Source organism: Mastigoproctus giganteus, chromosome 5 (assembly GCF_048544385.1).
Source record: "Mastigoproctus giganteus isolate SK-2022 chromosome 5, ASM4854438v1, whole genome shotgun sequence".
Classification (NCBI taxonomy): domain Eukaryota; kingdom Metazoa; phylum Arthropoda; class Arachnida; order Uropygi; family Thelyphonidae; genus Mastigoproctus; species Mastigoproctus giganteus.
In genome coordinates this window covers 126,379,591-126,400,304 of record NC_143579.1, presented here as the reverse complement: position 1 = coordinate 126,400,304, position 20,714 = coordinate 126,379,591, and the positions used below count along the sequence as shown (strand labels likewise).

Genomic DNA, 20,714 nt, shown 5'->3' with positions numbered 1-20,714 from the left:
AAGTGTCCCACCCTAGTTCAAGCTCGGTGTGAGGCGAAAGTTCATGCGATAAGGAGCATATACCCTGGTGGACGATGAGCGAAAGGGGGTTGCTGTGTGGTGGCTTTTGGTAGAAGCAGTCGGTTAGTTAGTCTGTATGAGAGAGAGTGAAAAATACAGTAAGTTTTTGGAAACGGGAATTACGTTACAGAATGACTGTACAGAGAGAAGCTTGAAGAACAGCGCAAGAAGATATAGAATGAGCGAGCGAAGATAGCAGAACCCGAAGGAAGGCTGCGAAAGCACGGAATCCCCTCACCGAGTTCCGCCCCCGTAGAATGAGTCATCCGTATTTAGGTAAGTCATCCCACAGCTATACATAAACCTTACTCCTCAATAATATAATTAATTATGTTAGCATTGATAAATTGTAAAATGTCCTAATACCGCTATCTTAAATAGCGCATCACTTAGATTGTCAGTTTCACAAATTAACAATAGGTAGAGGATGTATCTTAAGCATGCTATCCTAAATAGTGCAGTATTTTTAGTATTGACCCCATCATGTTTGTACAACCATTATGTCATATGCTAGTCCTTGCCTGAGATGAAGTATCCACACGAAGAACACCTATGTGAAGAACCCATTAATTTCCAAAACATCAATAAATGCTAAGAACTCTTAAATACTTCCATAAAGTCAGTTTATATTATTGTAACCAAATGATTTAGGATTTGCTTGTCACTGCCGCTAGGGCAGTAGTTTTCATACATGTATCAATTCTATAGTGGAGTATATTAAACTATATTTTTGTTTTAAACATATGCCTCAGGCCTATCCTCTATTCACACGAATGAGTAAGCAAAGAATTATATAATAGAACTGATACCGCGGGTACTCGAATTTCTACCTATAATTGGAAAGAGTTTGAGTATTTTCACAACGCCTGATCGAAGCTGCAGTTCCTATTCCCTTGAATAGTTTACCGAGGGCCGAGATCATTGTCCTAATATGAAAAACCACTAGACAATCACATGAGTATACTGGGGTTATGATTGAACAAATGATTAAGGAAGGAAAACGTCCCGCCATACAGATGTGTTGTCCAGAGAAGTCCGAACGAACGAAAGTAAGTAATTAATAAGCAAGCAAGAAGTATAATAAATAAAAACACCCAGTATAACACTTGTGCCAATTGTGTCCAGGATTAAATATTTTGCGGGATGAAAAACTGTCTACACAGAAGAAGAAGTCACAAAGAGAAAGAATCTAAAGGGATTACTGATAAGTAGTAAGATTGTTGATTTCGTGCACTAAGAGAATAGGTAGAAGGCATTACTCCTTTGCAACAACACAGGACATCTACACTAATTAATAAATTATTGCTATTTTTATAATTAGATTTAATAAACAAATGACTACATGCTATAACACACTCTTGTTTTAAATAAGTGATTACTAACATCATAATTTTGTTTCAGCAACAGGTAAGTCACATTATTTTGGAAGACAGGGGCCCAAAATTAGCAATTAAATTTCCCAATTCCTAGTAAATTTAAAAAAAAAAAAATGGAGGATCAAATTCCTCAAACAACAGGAATATCATCCCCCCTACCTCAAACACAACAGCCACCACCCACCCCAGAACCAGACAGACCGCATTCAGCAAATATCGCAGGATTTTTAAGTCTTGTGCCATTATTCTTTGGCAAAAATGATGAAGGCCCTTCAGTCCAATTGTTTTTCGAAACTTTGGAGAGTGTTGGAGAATTAGCACTCTGGGGACACAGAGAACTTTTGGCAGTCTCGAAATCTAAACTTCGCGCTTCGGCAGCCGACTTTTTAGCCCAATCCTTTGAATTACGCGGGGAAAAGAATTACAACATATTTAAGAATGCTTTTTTAGCTCAGTTCGAAAAAACGGAACCAATTATCACTTCCCTCCAGCAGTTCGCCAGTGCTGTGCAAGAACCTTCGGAAACCATTGCGAGTTATAGCGCGCGCGTGAGGAATTTGGCAAGGGCAGCTTTCAAAATTCAGGGAGAGACACCTGAAGTATTAAACATTTTAGACCAGGCAATGCTGGCCCAATTCCTTAGGGGCATATCTGGAAAAATTAGAAAAATGGTGCTCACACACAATCCTTTAACTTTTTCACAGGCAATTGAGATTTCGAAAAGAGAGGAAATTAATGACCAACTTACTCACACAAAAACTGTCCCTGTACATGTTATTAATAGTCCTGTAAGGGCCGAGAATGAACGGGAGCGACAGGAAAATAATCCCAAACACATTCTTGAACCCATTCAAGATCAAATACGCGACTTACAACAATCGTTAAGTTCATTATCAGTAAATCACGCAACAATCAACAATTTAGAGACACAAATAGCCGCCCTGAGTCAGCAGATGCAAACTATGAAGGTGGGAAAATTTCCCCCTCCCCACGGTCAGGCAGCATTAGGCGCTACCTACCTCCACTCGGACAGCGCAGTAGATCCGCTAACCGACGCTAACGTGACCTTCAGACCAGAGGTCGTTGACCGCCCGGAAAGACGCATAATCTTGCCATACTACGGCCGGCAGCAGGCAGCCAGAAATATGGTAAAAAATCGCGAACGAAGGGAAAGACGCATTTTTGACGGTCGTCCGAGCTTCCATCAACCCACTCAACTTTTCCGCAGTCGCCCGTGCACGAATTACGAAACGGACATGTACACTGCATCCCCAAAAATTAGGACGCCCTATGCTAATAATCAATATTGTAATTTTAATGAAAATCGAGATCAAGCTGCCAATAGAATGTATTATGCTGATCATAATAGGAGTAATATAGACTCTTATTCTAGGATAAGGAGAGGAACATATAGGAATGAGCATATTCAGGGGCAAATTCGGCCAAAAACATTTCAGGGCAGACAAAATAATTATACAAATACTGGAAGCTACAGGCGAGATAGAGATAGAAATTTATGACTAAAAATGGGTTCTAAACTTAATAGGAAGGATTCGCGATGTAATAAAACCCTTTTGCCAACCCCTAACTTTAGTAAAGTTAGTAAGCCAGAAGTCAGAGATATCAGAACACAACATGGCATTTACATTCTGGAGGATAATACTAAACTACCTGTGGTATTGGGTTCTGTACAAAACATTAAAACTAGATTTCTTTTAGACACAGGTGCTGGCGTTTCTTTAATGAGTGCAGATTTATTTAATAAAATTAAAAATGATACATCGTTAGATTTCAGACCTCCAGAATTAACTGTAACCGGAGTTTCGGGAAATATTGTGCCAATACACACTACAGTAACTGCTAATATTAAATTAGATAAGGCTACTTTTAGGGAGAAAATTCTGGTTACTTCAAAAAATTTTAGTGGCAAATATGATATCATCCTCGGCTTGAACATATTAAGGAAGTTTTCATTCAGCCTAGACTTAGGTAAAGGGATCATACGATCAGTTCCATTAGGGATTTGCCTGAGGGAAGAGGATATTCGGCAACAATTGGTGGATTCCACACCCACAGTTGCTAAGCTTACATGTAAACATGTGCTCCCAGCAAGCACAGAACAGGTGGTAACAGTATCTTGTGACCAGCTTGCTGCTCCTCCCAAACAACTAGTATTAGCAGGGCCAAATTCAAACTTAAGCCGGGATGATTTAGCAGTGAAATATTCGATAGACCAGGTAGACGAAAGTGGGAAAATATCTGTGCTCGTCGCCAATTTAACAGCGGAACCGCTGCATCTTCCAAAAGGCATGGGTATTGCGTGTCTGGAGAACCTGAATCCTCAATCAATTAACCCTAAGAGCCAGGAAAGAGGCAAAAGGGAAGTTTCTCCAGTGACCATAGAGGACTTTAAGCTTGATCACCTGACTGCCGATCAAAGACACCAATTATCAGACCTGTTACGCAAATACTGGGATGTGTTTGCCAAATCACCAGCCCAACTAGGCAACTCAAAAGTTATCCAACACAGAATTAAATTGACAGACAACATTCATGTTAGACAGAATGCTTACAGAACCCCCTTTTTACTAAAGGATGAGATTCGCAACCAGGTCCAAGAACTTCTAGATTCAAACATTATTGAACCCAGCTGCTCTCCGTATGCCGCGCCCATCGTCCTGGTGAAGAAGCGAGGTGGGGGATACAGGTTATGTATTGATTTTAGGAAACTTAATGCCAAGACGATCTCCGACGCATACCCGATCCCTTCCATGAGTGAGATACTTGAACTTCTGGGAGGCGCGCGCTACTTCAGCTCTTTGGACCTCGAAGCCGGATTCCACCAGATTGAAGTGCACCCCGCGGACCGCCACAAGACAGCTTTTACTACAGGGGAATCGCTGCTACAATACCGGCGCATGCCTTTTGGGTTAAAAAACGCGCCATCTAGTTTTGTGAGAGCAATGGGGCTTGTCTTGGATAATTTACAACGAGATTCCATTTTCGCTTACTTAGATGACATAATCATAGTGTCGAAATCTTGGTCCTCACACCTTTCGAAGCTTGAGAAAGTTTTCCAGCGCCTGAGAAAGTACGATCTGAAGCTGAAACCAAAGAAGTGTGAGTTCCTAAAAGAGCAAATAAAATACTTAGGTCATCTCATTGATAAGGACGGTGTCCGTCCCGATCCAGCGAACGTGAAGGCCGTTCGAGAGTGTCGAGAGCCAAGAACAATGAAGCAAGTGCGATCGTTTCTTGGGATGACAGGATTTTACAGAAAGTTTGTCCCAGAGTACGCAGAGATAGTCAGGCCGCTAACCCAACTTACAAAAAAGAACACCCCCTTTTTCTGGAACAGTGCCGCCCAAGAGGCCTTCGACAAGCTGAAGGTCGCTTTGACCACACCACCCCTATTGATTTACCCTGACTTTTCTAAACCATTTTTTGTGTCCTCTGACGCATCTAATTATGCAATCTCGGCTGTGCTAGAGCAACAAGTTGACGAAAATCAAAGACAGCTAATCGCTTACGCCTCCAGACTACTAAAGAAAGCAGAGACTATGTATAGTACCACAGAAAAGGAAGCTTTGGCAATAGTCTTTGCGGTATCACAGTTCAGACCATTCTTAATAGCCTCCAGTTTCACACTAATAACAGACCACCAACCATTAAGCTATCTTCTTCACTTAAAGAATCCATCCCCCAGATTAGCTCGCTGGAGTATGCTTCTACAAGAATACAATTTCAAAATCATATACAGGCCGGGTCGACTTCACTCAAATGCCGATTTCCTTTCAAGGCCAGTGTTAGAGGAAGAGGAAAGACAAAAGGGGCTTAAGAAATCCAAAACTGCTGAATTAGTTGCTCCTATAGCAGCAAATCCCACCATAGAGTCACTGATCATGCCGCAACAACAAACCAGAACTTTGATTAGGAATCTCCAAAGAGAGGACCCTAATTTGCAGGAGTTAATTGAGCAATTAGAAGGAGCACTCCAGGCAACAAGTAAAATCCCAGACTCCTTCTATCTGAGTGAGGACAGGATACTGTATCACTACACTTTACCTGACCATGGAGCTCCTCGCTCAGAGCCCTGTGAACAGTTAGTAGTTCCAACCAGCTTGAAAGCAGAAGTGTTGAAGTCCTGTCACGACGGTTTTCTCAGCGGGGGCCACCTGGCCCTACACAAGACGTTAGAGAAGGTTAGAAAACACTTTTTCTGGCTAGGCCTTTTTGGCAACGTCAAGAATTATGTGGAGACTTGTCCATCGTGTTTGGAGCGTAGAGGGTATAACCCTAAGGCAAAAGCAGCCCTGATGAGAGTTCCTAATGAGAACTCACCTTGGGTCCGAGTGTCCTTGGACATTTTGGGACCCCTTCCAATGACTTTGAAAGGGCACAAATATTTACTGATGGCAATAGACAATTTTACCCGTTACGCAGAAGTAAGCCCGCTTTATACCCAGAAGGCTGAGGAAGTGGCCACAGCTTTCATAAACAATGTGATCTCGAGACATGGGATTCCTAAATACATCCTAACAGATCAGGGCACTAACTTCATGTCATCACTGTTACGACAGGTGTGTAAAAAGCTAGATATTCATCAGCTTCATACGAGTTCCTTCCACCCCCAAGCCAATGCAAAGGTCGAACGTCTAAACCGCACCTTGGCAAACATCCTGTCTCATGTAGTGAACGAGTCTCAAACGGACTGGGATGTCATGGCCCCACTAGCAATCGCTGCGTACCACGCGGCAACCCATAGTTCCACACAGGAATCGCCAAACTTTTTAATGTATGGCAGAGATTTGGTGTTGCCTTCCGACTTATGGCATTCCAAAGAGAGACATTCATATGCGCCTTTGGAAAACTATGCAGAACTATTGTGTGCACGCCTTCGCAGATCCTATGAAATCGTCTCTCAGCACCTGGAAGAGGCAGTGCAGAGGCAAGAGGATCGTAGAGCATCTGTTGCAGTAGACAAAAACATCCGTGTAGGAAGCCTTGTTTATCTTTTTACCCCTAAAATAAAAGTGGGCACTACAAAGAAATTGGCTCGATTGAGCACAGGTCCCTACCGTGTGATCAGTCAGCCATCATTAGTGAATTATGAAATACAGCACCTGTATAACCTTAAAGATAAACAAATTGTGCACGTGGACAGATTGACAAAGGTTATTGACAGGAAAGTGTTTCCCGAATTGAGAGTAGAGGAATCAGAGGAATCAGAAGATAGCAATTCACCAGACCAAACAAGCACTGCATCAGTGCCCAAAGAGACATGGATCTTTGATGAACCTTTAGTGGAGGATTGTGATCTTATCCCACCTATAATTCCCCGACCAACAAGGATCAATCCGACAAGCTTACCCATATCAATCCCATTGTCATCCCTCCCACAAAGAAATCAGGAGGGCCAACCAAGGACAGAGCATTCAGTGAGACCTGAGGGAGCTGAGCAAGTACCTACTCAGACCCATGGATATAATTTACGTAGTCGCGACCGAGTAATTCATGCCCCACCAAAGGAAATTGTGGTGTCCCAGTCACAAACTGAGGAATTAGTACCAGAGACAGCTTCAGTGGAAAGAGCAGATACAGTGGTTGACACTCCCAGCAATGTAGCTGAAGCAGAAAGAGGTGTCACCCCAGATCAGAGTAACAACACTCAAGAAAACACAAGCCAAAGCGAGCCACCAGATAGGATAGAAAGAGCAGTTCAGTGGATATTGGGTCCACATCTTGCTGAGAGATACCTTCGACCAAGCGATGGCAGTAGTTCTGATCTGGCAGGTATTCTGAGAGATGCCTGGAGAGACTAAAGTGAGGATAGCGAAGTGTATCGATTTCAAGGAGAAACAAGCCATAATTGCAGTTGCTAGCAAAGTGAATGCTTTGGCAAGACAGTTGTGTACACCGAACGACCAGTTTGAGAACCAGTACCAGAAAATTCAAAAAAAAAAAAAAAAAAAATCTTTTTAGCATTCTTGTAAGGCATTCAATGTACAAAAGGTTCGATTCCGAATCTGTATCAAATAGCTAAATAGGAGAAGGAGGAAGGGATATACACCTGTATACACATCCCCTGCATAATAATGCATGAGATGAAAGGGACAGAGAATACTGAGAACTATAGGAGCAGATGTGAAGAGCAAGCACAAGTCTTTTTTTTTTGAGGAGAGAATGAGGAATGATTGGGAATTTAATTTGCATTTCTGCTTAAACTGTGGTAGGACCATTGAGAAAAGGTTTCTTTTTAATTTACATATCACTTTACCAGTACAAAAAAAAAAAAATTATGACATCAGGAGATCAAGATTTTAGATAAGTAGATCATCTTCCTGTACTAATGTGAAAAAAAAACACTTGTGTTATTTCAAGAGAAAGAGAGAGGGGATAAGCGAAGTTATGATAAGAAAAGGATCAAAGTACATAACTGACCACAGAGGTGAAGAAATTGATCAGTTTTGTTGGATTCTGGCAGTGTGTTTTATCAGCAGCCAGATAAATGGATGGCAAATTGAATGACATGGCACAAGTAGGAAAATAGAATTAATTTATCTTTATAAATCTCACGCAGAAGCACGAACCACTCCAATGAACCTTGAAAAAAAAACAAAACCAGAGATTTTGTATCCGAATTCTATTCAAATATGACCATTGAGCTAATACTATTAAAGCAAACACCTTTCTCCACCAAATATATCTAGACTTTATGAAATTATGCGGTATAAAAATGGAGAGAGGAAGGATACAGGTGGCTGAGGGAATGTCCGGAAATCCCCTAGTCACTTTTTGTTTTCCCTCTCTCTCATTGCACATCGAAATCCAAAAGTCAAGAGAGAGGATCCTAAAAAAAAAAAAAAAAAAAAAAAAAAAAAGGAGAACAAGAGGGAGATAATATTTGGTTTCTTTTGGAGAGAGGATAGGGCAATTGGCCTGGGGACGGCTGGTTCCTCCCAGTCACTAGTTGTTTTTATCACTTTCCAGAGAAAAAAAAATTTAAGTGAATAGGAGGTAACTTCTGAACTTCAAGATCTAGACTTGGGATCCATCTTCTTGTACTACATATATATAAATAATATATATTAAAAAAAAAAAAAAAAAAAAAAACTTTACTGTGGAAAGAAATCCTCAAAACAATATTAATCAGAATTCTAATTCCGTCAATAATTTCTTTTTGAATAAAGTTTACCTACTAATGAGAACTTCATCATGTATGACAGTAGGGAGTAAGTGATAGTGCATTAATGTAAGAAGATCAATATAGAACAAAACATATAGGTAATATTGACTAAAAAAAAAAAAAAAAAAAAAAAAAAACAGAAACAAGATTGCTGAAGTAGTGTACTCATGTTCGTGCCTTCAAAAATCCAGACTGCTGATAAACAAAACATTGTGCTAATTAGGAGAATCGAGGGCTATTTTAAAATAAGAGAATGATTTCTAAAGTTTTTGTTTTCTGATGGGGATATTATTTTTTTTTTCCATGCATGGCATGTTTGATTTTGCAAATGAATTGAGTAATTCGTCTTCGGAGAGGTATGCAAGGAAATCAAGAAAGTGACATTTGAGGTTGTGAGTGAGAGCAGGAAGAATGAATGAAAGGTAAATGTGGAGTATGTATGGTACCAAATACTCCCTCACCCGGGATTCGAAAGTATAAGGAGGAAAAGATGTGTAAGTGGGGCAAATCTTTAGTATGGAAGAGAGGATGGATGGAATGCATAAACAGAAGTATTTTCTTCACTAACTAGTTGTGTTTATCCGTCCCCTTGTTTAGTCGCGATGGTGGAGTTTCACAAGTCTGTACGATGCCTCATCGCTACAATGCTGACCTTCCTCCTAGCACCTTTATGTTGGATACAGAGGGCGACCCCCACAAAAATGGAGATTCCAGCGCCTAATCAACCCATAAGTCCTTGTCAGGAGTCCTCCAGAGCTGTGCTGATTCTAACCCCACAGCAGCTTGCCCAGCGAGAGCGGAAACAAAAGGAAGTAAGGCGAACTCAACCCATGAGGAGGAAACACAAGGCAGCTCTAGAAATGCGTTTTCCCTGTCACTATGAGAACCATGGCATGGAAAGTTTCTTAAATTGGAAAGGTGAGGTGCAGGTTTCTAAACGTGGACTTGGGATGGTGAATCGCTTTTTCCACCCAACCTGGAGCACACCTGCCCTTCCCCGGTCACCAACGACACGCCCCCTTGGATCACCTCCTCCTTTCTTGAAGTGGATCGTCATTGATTTTCTCTTTGCCAGGAACCAAGAAAGTGCGCTCAAAGTAGAGGAGAGTGCCCTAGTAAGTTGGGACCATCAGTATATTGCATCAACCCCAAAGGCAGGAGCGTTTGCATCTCAGCATTTCGGATCATGGTTAAGCATCCTTACGAAGCCATACCAAACGATCATAGCTATAGGAGAAAGAAAGGCACGAAGCCTGGAAAAAGTCCTTCCCTTCCGGACTGTGGTGGATGCTAAAGTCTTCTCCTGTCCCGATCCAGAATTCTTGCCTGATGCAAGAAACAATCCCTTTCATTGTCCCTGGAACCACCCGGCGGACCACTGTGCAGTCCGCACAGTGAACCTTTGCACCCAGTGGCTGGAATTCATCGGTCTAGTGAAGGCAAGAAAAGCTCTTCCTGAGAACTGAATAGTGAAAGTGGTTTACCACAAGGCCATGTGTTAACAGCCAAGAAAGACAAGGCCAAACGTGGAGACAGAAGAGATTGTAATTCCATTCACTTCTGTGTAAGGAGATTGCTAAGGTCTACAATATTCAAAAGAAAAATTATATATATACATATATATATTTTATAGACCTAACTTTAATATTTTTATCAGCTTTACATATATGATATTTCTTTTATGTATGTTGCAGTGTTCCATTTTAGTTATTAGTTCATGTCTATGTTATTGTGATGTTTAGTTACATGTATACAATTATAATGTACTTGCTTAATTAACTTCAGATGCTTTGTGTCCATGACCTAAGGACAGTTACTAATTGTGTGATTGTTTATGTTTTATGTCGTGCCTGTGAGCCAAGTAAGGACTATGAACAAAAGCAGTGCCCAGAACATTCCTTGGAGGGATAAGCTCCTTTTGTGTGTCTCCAGCCTGCTGAAGAATAACCTCACCGAATCATGGACTACAGAAGAACTTTTCTTTTACTGCCTGACAACCTCAGCCTGGAAGTCCAGATCTGTTTTCTGTTGTGCTTCAAAATGCTCACTTATTTAAACCAGGGAAACTGTTAACTGAAGCACGGACTTTAGTGGTGAGAAAAAAAAAAAAAAAAAAAAAAACAATTTCTCAACAGATGGGTGCAGACAATGGCCTCCATGTGGAGAGCGAACAGCATTGAGAAGTGTGAATACATTAAGTCCACACAGTGAACTAAGTGCTATACGCTTTGTTTTGTTTGTCTTGTATTTTATTTGATTATATCCATATAATATGTTAGTAATTAAGTTTCTTTTACATACTGTAAGAGGAGGAATGTTTATGTTGTCCCCCCCTGACAAAAGTCAAAGCCCCAGTAGGGACGTTGAGAATTTCAGTCTTAGTTGTGTACCCCGACTGAAATCCTCAGCGGTAGTGGCGAGGAGTGTAAAATGCCCACATTTTTCATATTAATTTACAGATATTTCCCATGCATTTCCCCCCCCCCCTTTGCTGTGCCCCTTCTTGCTAAAGAGTTGTTTTGACCGTTTCAGCAGAAAATATAAATGCCAATCGTACATGAGTAACCGCTATCAGTTTCTTGTCAAATATAGAATGGTTAAATTCGACTTAGTTGCTTTCTCAGTTATAAATTCCCTTTGCCATTATTTTCCTAACTGAAGATAACAGTCGCTACGTAGAAGTAAGTTCACAAGTCCACGAAAATACGAGCTTCGCTCTCCCTGACAAATACTGGTCAGTGTGTCTGATGTTGACCGCGTGAGAAAAGTGTCCCACCCTAGTTCAAGCTCGGTGTGAGGCGAAAGTTCATGCGATAAGGAGCATATACCCTGGTGGATGATGAGCGAAAGGGGGTTGCTGTGTGGTGGCTTTTGGTAGAAGCAGTCGGTTAGTTAGTCTGTATGAGAGAGAGTGAAAAATACAGTAAGTTTTTGGAAACGGGAATTACGTTACAGAATGACTGTACAGAGAGAAGCTTGAAGAACAGCGCAAGAAGATATAGAATGAGCGAGCGAAGATAGCAGAACCCGAAGGAAGGCTGCGAAAGCACGGAATCCCCTCACCGAGTTCCGCCCCCGTAGAATGAGTCATCCGTATTTAGGTAAGTCATCCCACAGCTATACATAAACCTTACTCCTCAATAATATAATTAATTATGTTAGCATTGATAAATTGTAAAATGTCCTAATACCGCTATCTTAAATAGCGCATCACTTAGATTGTCAGTTTCACAAATTAACAACAGGTAGAGGATGTATCTTAAGCATGCTATCCTAAATAGTGCAGTATTTTTAGTATTGACCCCATCATGTTTGTACAACCATTATGTCATATGCTAGTCCTTGCCTGAGATGAAGTATCCACACGAAGAACACCTATGTGAAGAACCCATTAATTTCCAAAACATCAATAAATGCTAAGAACTCTTAAATACTTCCATAAAGTCAGTTTATATTATTGTAACCAAATGATTTAGGATTTGCTTGTCACTGCCGCTAGGGCAGTAGTTTTCATACATGTATCAATTCTATAGTGGAGTATATTAAACTATATTTTTGTTTTAAACATATGCCTCAGGCCTATCCTCTATTCACACGAATGAGTAAGCAAAGAATTATATAATAGAACTGATACCGCGGGTACTCGAATTTCTACCTATAATTGGAAAGAGTTTGAGTATTTTCACAACGCCTGATCGAAGCTGCAGTTCCTATTCCCTTGAATAGTTTACCGAGGGCCGAGATCATTGTCCTAATATGAAAAACCACTAGACAATCACATGAGTATACTGGGGTTATGATTGAACAAATGATTAAGGAAGGAAAACGTCCCGCCATACAGATGTGTTGTCCAGAGAAGTCCGAACGAACGAAAGTAAGTAATTAATAAATAGTAAGAAGTATATAACCCCCCCCCCCCAGTATAACAATTTTAAGGAATTTTCTATACTCTTGTGATGCTCTTTGGGACACGTGGGAATCTCAGATGTGAGAGATTCCAAGCCGAGGAAAGGTGAAAGGGAAGTTTTGCGTTTAGGATGTTGAGATTAGTATTGTGTCGAAACCATTCGATAATGAGGGCTTCATATTGAAGAATTTTGTGGCTGGTGTTAAGTCTTATAATGGTAATAGAGGAGTCAATTAAAGGAGTGTGATTGTGGGTTTGGGCATGAATTGTGAGTTCTGTACTAGCTTGTCCCGATCTAAGACTATTATAGTGGTAGTACGCGCGAGTGTTGGAGGTTTTGGTAGAACCAAACTTGGTAGTAGTACTACCAATATAACAGGCATCACAGTTTGGTTGACATTTAATCAAGTAAATTATATTGTTCAAATCGTTGGTTGGGTATTTGTGTGTATCTTTGTAAGTGTTGACATCTCTTCAAAATTCTTCACCCCAACTGAACTTACCAGTTTAGAATATGGCTTCAACTTTGCCATAAAAGATCAACACTATCCCATCAAGGACTGTATAATAGAACTCCAATCTAAACTATAACATCATCCCGACAAATGGCGAATAATACACCAAACCAATAGCATAATAAACTCCAAACTTTCCTCCCAATCTAATATTAAAAAGCAACAACTTCTAGATATACAAAAATTAAGCAAAATTTCAGATGTTATTATACAAAAAGTGGATAAAGGTGACACAACTGTCATCATAGACAAAAACACTTACACTCAGAAAATGGAACAAATTTTAGCCGACCAAAACACACATAAAATTGATAACGATCATAATATCACCAAACTTAAAAATAAATTAGATTTAATCTTAAGAAAACTCAAACAAAATAAAGAAATCAATTTATACACACTGCAACAGATAGGAATCCGCAACAACATCCTTCCTCGCATGTTTGGCATAACCAAACTACACAAACCTGGCCACCCATTAAGACCAATTATCTCTTTCAGTAAGTCAGCTTTTGCAAATCTATCCACCTACTTAGTTAAAATTATATCCCCTCTTACTAGATTCTCAGAATTCAAAATCAGCAACACCAAACAGGCCTTCCAGAAAATAAGCAATACTACAATTTCTGATGGAGATATCCTAGCATCATTTGACGTAATATCTCTATATACTAACGTGCATATCCCATACACTTTACAGGCTTTATGGAAATTGTTAACAACAGATAACACTTTGACTAAACGTACCTCTCTTTCTATTAATAATATCCTTGAACTCACTTCACTTTTACTAGACGCCTGATATTTCGGATTCAATAATAAAATTTTCCAACAAATATTCGGTTTACCCATGGGTTTAGGTATCTCTGCCCCGGTCAGAAATTTACCTAGCCACAATAGAGAACCAAATCCTACAACCTTTCCCCCCAGAGATAAAATTATACACCCTTTACGCTGATGACATATTCATAATAGGTAATAGGTCCACTATAGACAATCTCTTTTTAAAATTTAATTCAATACATGATAGGTTAAAACTCACTCTTGAAACCAACAACCAAATTAATTTTCTCAACCTCACTGTTTACAAAACAGGTACCAAAACCAGGCACAAAGATTTTCAGAAAAAATACACATACAGGCAAATACCTACATTTTGCTTCGCACCACCCCCCGCTCTGCACAAAAAAAAGAGGTTTTATACAACCAAATACATAATGCCCTCATATATAGCATCTCACAAAATGACTTAACCTATGAACTTCAATACCTCACAGAAAAATTTACAGCTAGGAACTACCCAACCCAACTCATTCAACACACTATTTCCACTGCCAAAAGTAAAATTAACAATCCACTACCACCAACACAAATATACGCATCATCCTCCGATCCTTATTCAACACAAATACCCAATATTCAACACTTATATTCAACACAAATACCCAATCAATGATTTGAACAATACAATTTACTTGATTAAATGTCAACCAAACTGAGTGAGTCTCTCTCTCTCTCCCCCCCCCTCATCTCTCTCATCTCACAAAATGACTTAACCTATGAACTTCAATACCTCACAGAAAAATTTACAGCTAGGAACTACCCAACCCAACTCATTCAACACACTATTTCCACTGCCAAAAGTAAAATTAACAATCCACTACCACCAACACAAATATACGCATCATCCTCCGATCCTTATTCAACACAAATACCCAATATTCAACACTTATATTCAACACAAATACCCAATCAACGATTTGAACAATACAATTTACTTGATTAAATGTCAACCAAACTGAGTGAGTCTCCCCCCCCCGCTATCACCATTATAAGACTTAAAACCGGCCACAAAATTCTTCAATATGAAGCCCTCATTATCGAATGGTTTCGACACAATACTAATCTCAACATCCTAAACACAAAAAACTTCCCTTTCACCTTTTCTCGGCTTGGAATCTCTCACATCTGAGATTCCCACGTGTCCCAAAGAGCATCACGAGAGTATAGAAAATTCCTTAAAATACAGCATGCGTTATTTCTCATTTAACACCGCCAACTGAAGACGTTATAACTTAACGAAAGTCTGTCGTCACGACTATTGGCAATATCAATTCTTTTATGTTCCAGATTAACTATTTTCTACTTTATGACAACCAGGGACGGAGTAGTGCACTTCTGCTTCCTTGCACTTATTTTAAAATTCCGTTAAATTAAATCTCATCCCACCTTAATGCATTAACTTAACCATTCCACCTTATATTTAGCCATCAGTCTTTTCATAAAACTATTGCAGATTATATTCAAGATGAGTACCGCACTTTAAGCATTTCGCTATTTTTATATTTAGTCTAAAAATTAAATTATATGAAACTGTCATCATACCCACAGCAACTTACGGATCAGAGAATTGGAGAATAAATAAGAAAGAAAGGCAAAAAATAATGGTATTTGAAATGAACTGTCTAAGGAAAATGAATAAAACAAACTGAAGAGAAAGTAAAACTAATGAATAAATAAGAAATGATCTAAATTTTGAACACAGAATTATAAAGCAGATCTACAAAAAACAACTTCAGTGGTTTGGACATGTGAGCCGGATGAAACAACACAGGCTACCTAACATAGTACTGACAGGAAGAATTGAAGATAAGAGACCACCAGGAAGACCCAAAAGAGAATTGCTCCAATGCCTAAAGGAAAACACAGGCTTTCAGAGCTATCAACAACAATGGAGGTCAATATCTAAATAGGGACTCAACTCGTGCCAAACGGAAGAGTACAATGATGATGATATAAATTTCCAAGAAAACCAAAAAATTCTAAAAAAATATTTATTTATTACAGTATGGTATTATAAACTAATAATGACTGTACATCCCTTGTTATAATCATTTCTTCAAGAACTTATTTTTATCCTCAAGTGCAAAATATCTTTTTTTCCAAAGCAAATTTATTGATATTCTCCCTAGGCACTTAAAACTGGTACAGTATGTAACTGTGACTTTATTTATTTTTAACTTTTACATTTATTAAATTAATATTAGCCATATAGTACAAGGGGGCCACCACAGGCTTTTGCTGCACTGGCCGAAAATTAAATTAATAACAAAATTTTAAAAATATAAAAATAAATAAAAATTAATAATAAAAATTTTAAATATATATATATAAATTAATAAAAATAAAAAAATAAATACATTAAAAAATTAAAAGAAAATAACCTATTTATCCGTTATTTAAATTTTTAATCACTAGCATATTCTTTTATTCATCATAAATGCTTACACATATAAACAGTTTGGTTGTCAAGGTTTAACAGGTACTGAAATGTGCTTCTCCAGAAACTATCCACCCCCCAATAAACCTCTGAAATCCATAAAATTTTAAAATACAACACAGTCAATCCTTTAGGGTGCCAGATTTTAAAGAGATTTCGTAAATTAGTAAAATTTCATTTCTGAAACTAAACAGATTTATTGACGCAGTTACACACTGATTCTGTCCAATAAAAACAGCTATGAATAAAAGTATTGTTTAAACACTTTTTTAATAATTAATAACAAGTCACACAGTGTTGCATTCAAAACTTAATACAAACTAGTAGCTTGCCTTCCATATGCAAATCTTCTATCTTTGTCATGGTCTCCAAAAGTATCCCACAACCTTAAGGACACACTAACTCCATCTACTATCTCACAAGAACGTTCCAATACCTGTAGTGAATGTAAACAAATATTATTTTAGCAAATGAAGCCCATACTCATGACATTTATTACTCACATGTACAGACATGAAGCATCACCTCCCAATAATACCTAATTGGCTCATCCTATTTATTTACTGAATAAGAAATCTCATATTTAATGATTTTATTTCTAGGCTAATACAGTAAACTCAGCTCCTGAATTTCTTAATCCACTTTCACAAAATGACTGTCTATATATTAATTATATATGAACAAATGAATCCATAAGCCAATGATTATGAACATTTTAAAGTTAAAATAAGCTAAAACCACAAACTAAATAAAATTTGTATGATAATGTCATTGCTGCATAACTTTTCACAAAGGCGCCTCCGTAGCCAGGTGGGAAGGAGCAGCAGTGCGTAGCACACGCTTCTTGATTAGAGCGGGATTCGAGCCCGTCACCACCAAATACGGAGGATGCGGGAAGGTCATGAAATGACCACCGCATATCCCGGAGCAACATGGCCTTAGTTGCTAATGCTCCTAACAACCAAAATAACAAACAATAACAATAACTTTTCACACAGTTTTTCATTCTTTTTTTCATTCCATCCCTTAACCACTTGTTTGCATATTCCTTATTCACTATTACAATATACAACATTAATTTTATGCAGCTCACCTGTGAACTGTGTGTATTATCAAAATGAATGTTTGATTTTTCACCAAGGGTTGTCTTCAACTGGCAGCTCATTACATCAGCCATTCAAAACTGTCAAATATGTTATCCAAATTGCATAGAAGATACCTAGCTTTTCACTCTTTGCATTCAGCAGAATTTCAAGTATCAGGGACTCACTCGCTATTATGCTTTTTCATTTTTTTTTTCATTCATTCTTTTTTTTTTTTTACTTCATTTATAATATTAGTTATGTAAGTGAACCACAGTTCCTGACTTTCAACAGCATATTGTGGAGGAGAATACCCCCCAACACCAAATATTCATCTTAACAGTGAGATATGAGGGGGGAAACAATACTCTCCCATATTTCACTATTAAAATGAAAACACATCTGTTATAAGTTCTAAATATAATATCAAGCAAGTCCCTGATACCCAACATCTCCCATGCAGCTGTGTTTCATGTTATTTCAGCCCACTGTGCTCAACAGATGTCTCAAATTTTTGCCAATGGTATAAAAGTTTGGTGCATATTCTATTTGCAGCAATCCTTGTCATTAAATGTTTGAAATATGTTGTTTCCTGACAGAATTGGAAATTGCATCCCAATTTCGCTTCCTTCATCATTTTCAATTCTCTTTCCCCAAATCACAGGGTTATTATTCGGTAATGTATCTCACTGTTTCAATTCAACAAAAGAAAATCCTCTTCCAATAAGCTCCTCTCCCAATCAATTAATCCCACTTATTTTCCTTACCCCTCTCCCTTTTCTCTTCCTTCTCCCTCTCCCCCATTTCTTCTTTATCATGCACTGTCTACAATTAACTATTGTATTAAACACACAATTTCCTAAAACATGAATACCCTTGATATAAGCTGATATACTGTCATTCAAGATAATAAAGACACACAACTCTTGTGCATTAATGCTTTTTATTTTCTGTATAGTTTCAATCTAGTTTTTGTTCTCCTTTATGTAATTTATTTGTATTTATATATTCATTACAGTTTTCTTCATTCAGTGTAATTGGTTGTCTCAAAAACTTTTGTGATGTACAGCTAGTTTTTACAATTTTTGAAAAATTAATTTGTAAAATAACACACTATCTTCATCAACCATTTATCTACTTTGTCTAATACTTGCAGTCCATCATGCAGTATGACTGATGACTTTTGAGGTTATGATGAACATCATGGCGAGATCCAATCTTCCTTACATTTCGAGGGTACAGCTCTAAAACGGTGTTTACAGCTGACCACTAGTTAGTACACCGGACCGAATCTATTGTTAACTCTTCAGGAGGCTTCCGGATCAGCTAGTGTATAATCTTGCTACCTCTACTCTGCCAGATAGTGACTTAAGGGAGTCAGAGTAGTGTGTATCCAGGGGACATTGTCGACACCACATTATGTCAAGGATCGGAGTATATTCTTACCATGTGTACGCCATATCCAAAAATTTCATTACTTCATACAGCATGTCCCCCCCAATTTTTCTTACTTGAATACGCCACGAATTGTCAAACTAATAGAATAAGCTTATCTGCAAAAAGATCTAATCCTCACAAACACTTCCTGGTTCATTTCACAAATATAAAAAAAATATATATATATGTGGGCTCAATTTTAATCTCAATGATGTCCATTTCCACTTGCAGTCTGCCAAACCCCATGTACTTTTTCTGACAGAATCTCAGTTATCGGTTAATTCAACTATTGCTCATCTCAGTTACCCAAATTATTCGCTGTATGATTCCTTTCGCCTCAAAGGTGGTACTTGTGCATATGTCCGTTCTAATATTCCATGTCAGAGAATTGATAACTTTGAATCTCCTTTCTTCGATCTTCTCTCGCTTAAAATCTCTCTACCTCGTTGTGTCAAATTCATCTGTTGTCTCTACCATTCTCCCAACTCCACTAATCACTTGGAGCTCTTTGAACTCCTCTCTTTGCAACTTGGCTTTCTCCAGTCCAACTTTCCTAACAGTGAGGTTATTTTCCTTGGTGATTTGCCTACAAGAATACCGGACAATCCTAACCATACAGGCAACAGGCTTGATCTTTTTCTCACAAACAACCCTTCTAAGCACACGGCCAAAGTGAGTGGTCCTTTAGGTACCTCAGATCACAATTTAGTGGTTGTCTCTTCTCCAATGAAGCCTTTATCTCATGGCTATTCCCAACCTCATATTGTTTGGTATCACAAGAATGCAAAATGGGATGACCTTTGAGATTTCTTTTCTTGTTTTCCTTGGTCGGACTACCGTTTCAAAACTTCTGATGTCAACGTTTGCTCAGATCATATCAGTGAAATTATTCTTGTAGGAATGTAATCCTTTATTCCACTCTAAAATCTTGTCCTTTATCTAAACCTTAGTTTTCCAATAAATTTGCTAAGGCTGTTCAAGAGAAGAATGTTGTATATCGTAATTAGCTTGTTTCCAATTCTTCAGTTTCATTTTCTGCCTACACCAAAGCTCGCAACAATTTTAAAGCAGTAATTAATCACTCCAAACAAGATTTTGAAACAGGCTAAGAGTAGAAAACTTGCTTCTTGCCCTAATGGTAGCCAAGCATTCTGGTCTCTTGCCAAAGCTATTGGCCGCAACTTTTGCCCATCTCTGCTCCCACCTCTGTCAAAACCAGATGGTTCTGTTGTCACTTCAGCCAAGGATAAAGCTGACCTGCTAGCATCCCATTTCTCTTCCAACACATGTATTAATGATCTTGGTAAAACACCTCCCACCATTCCCAACACGCTCCATTCAATGCCTCTTGCAGTCTTTCGTCAAAAGGATTTTGGTGAATCTTGATGCTAATAAAGCTCCAGGGCCTGATGGTATTTCTCCACTTGTTCTCAAAACCTGTGCTCCTGAGCTTACTCCTGTTCTTTGCTGCCTTTTTTCACTTTCTTATTCCGAAGATCTTTTTCCTTCTGCTTGGAAATTCACTCATATCCAGCCAGTTCTTAAAAAGGTTGACAAGTCCCTCCCATCCAATTATCATCCCATTGTGATTATTTCTCCTCTTTCCAAAGTAATGGAGAAATCAATTAACTGCCAACTCTTAAACTACCTAGAAACCTTCCGTCTGATCAACGATCGCTGGTATGGATTCCGTCAGTGTCGATCCACTGGTGATATTTTGGTTTATTTACCCATTTATGGACAAATTCAATGGAAAAGTTTGGTGAAACACAAGTAGTTGCTCTTGACATTTCAGAAGCTTTCCATCGTGTTTGGCATAAAGGTCTTCTAAACAAGCTTCCATCTTATGCTTTGCCAACTGTTTTCTGTAA

At 38.6% G+C, this 20,714-nt stretch overlaps 1 protein-coding gene across 4 annotated transcripts in view; it reads right to left on the bottom strand.

Annotated features, from left to right (window-relative positions):
• RhoBTB (Rho-related BTB domain containing) overlaps positions 1-20,714 on the bottom strand; it is a 388,644-nt gene that overhangs the window by 282,860 nt on the left and 85,070 nt on the right. For all 4 annotated transcript variants that reach the window (XM_090374193.1, XM_090374190.1, XM_090374192.1 and 1 more), the window contains exon 4: positions 16,657-16,760. In XM_090374193.1, coding sequence (XP_090230319.1) covers positions 16,657-16,760 — 104 coding nt within the window. The remainder of the gene's footprint in view (positions 1-16,656; positions 16,761-20,714) is intronic.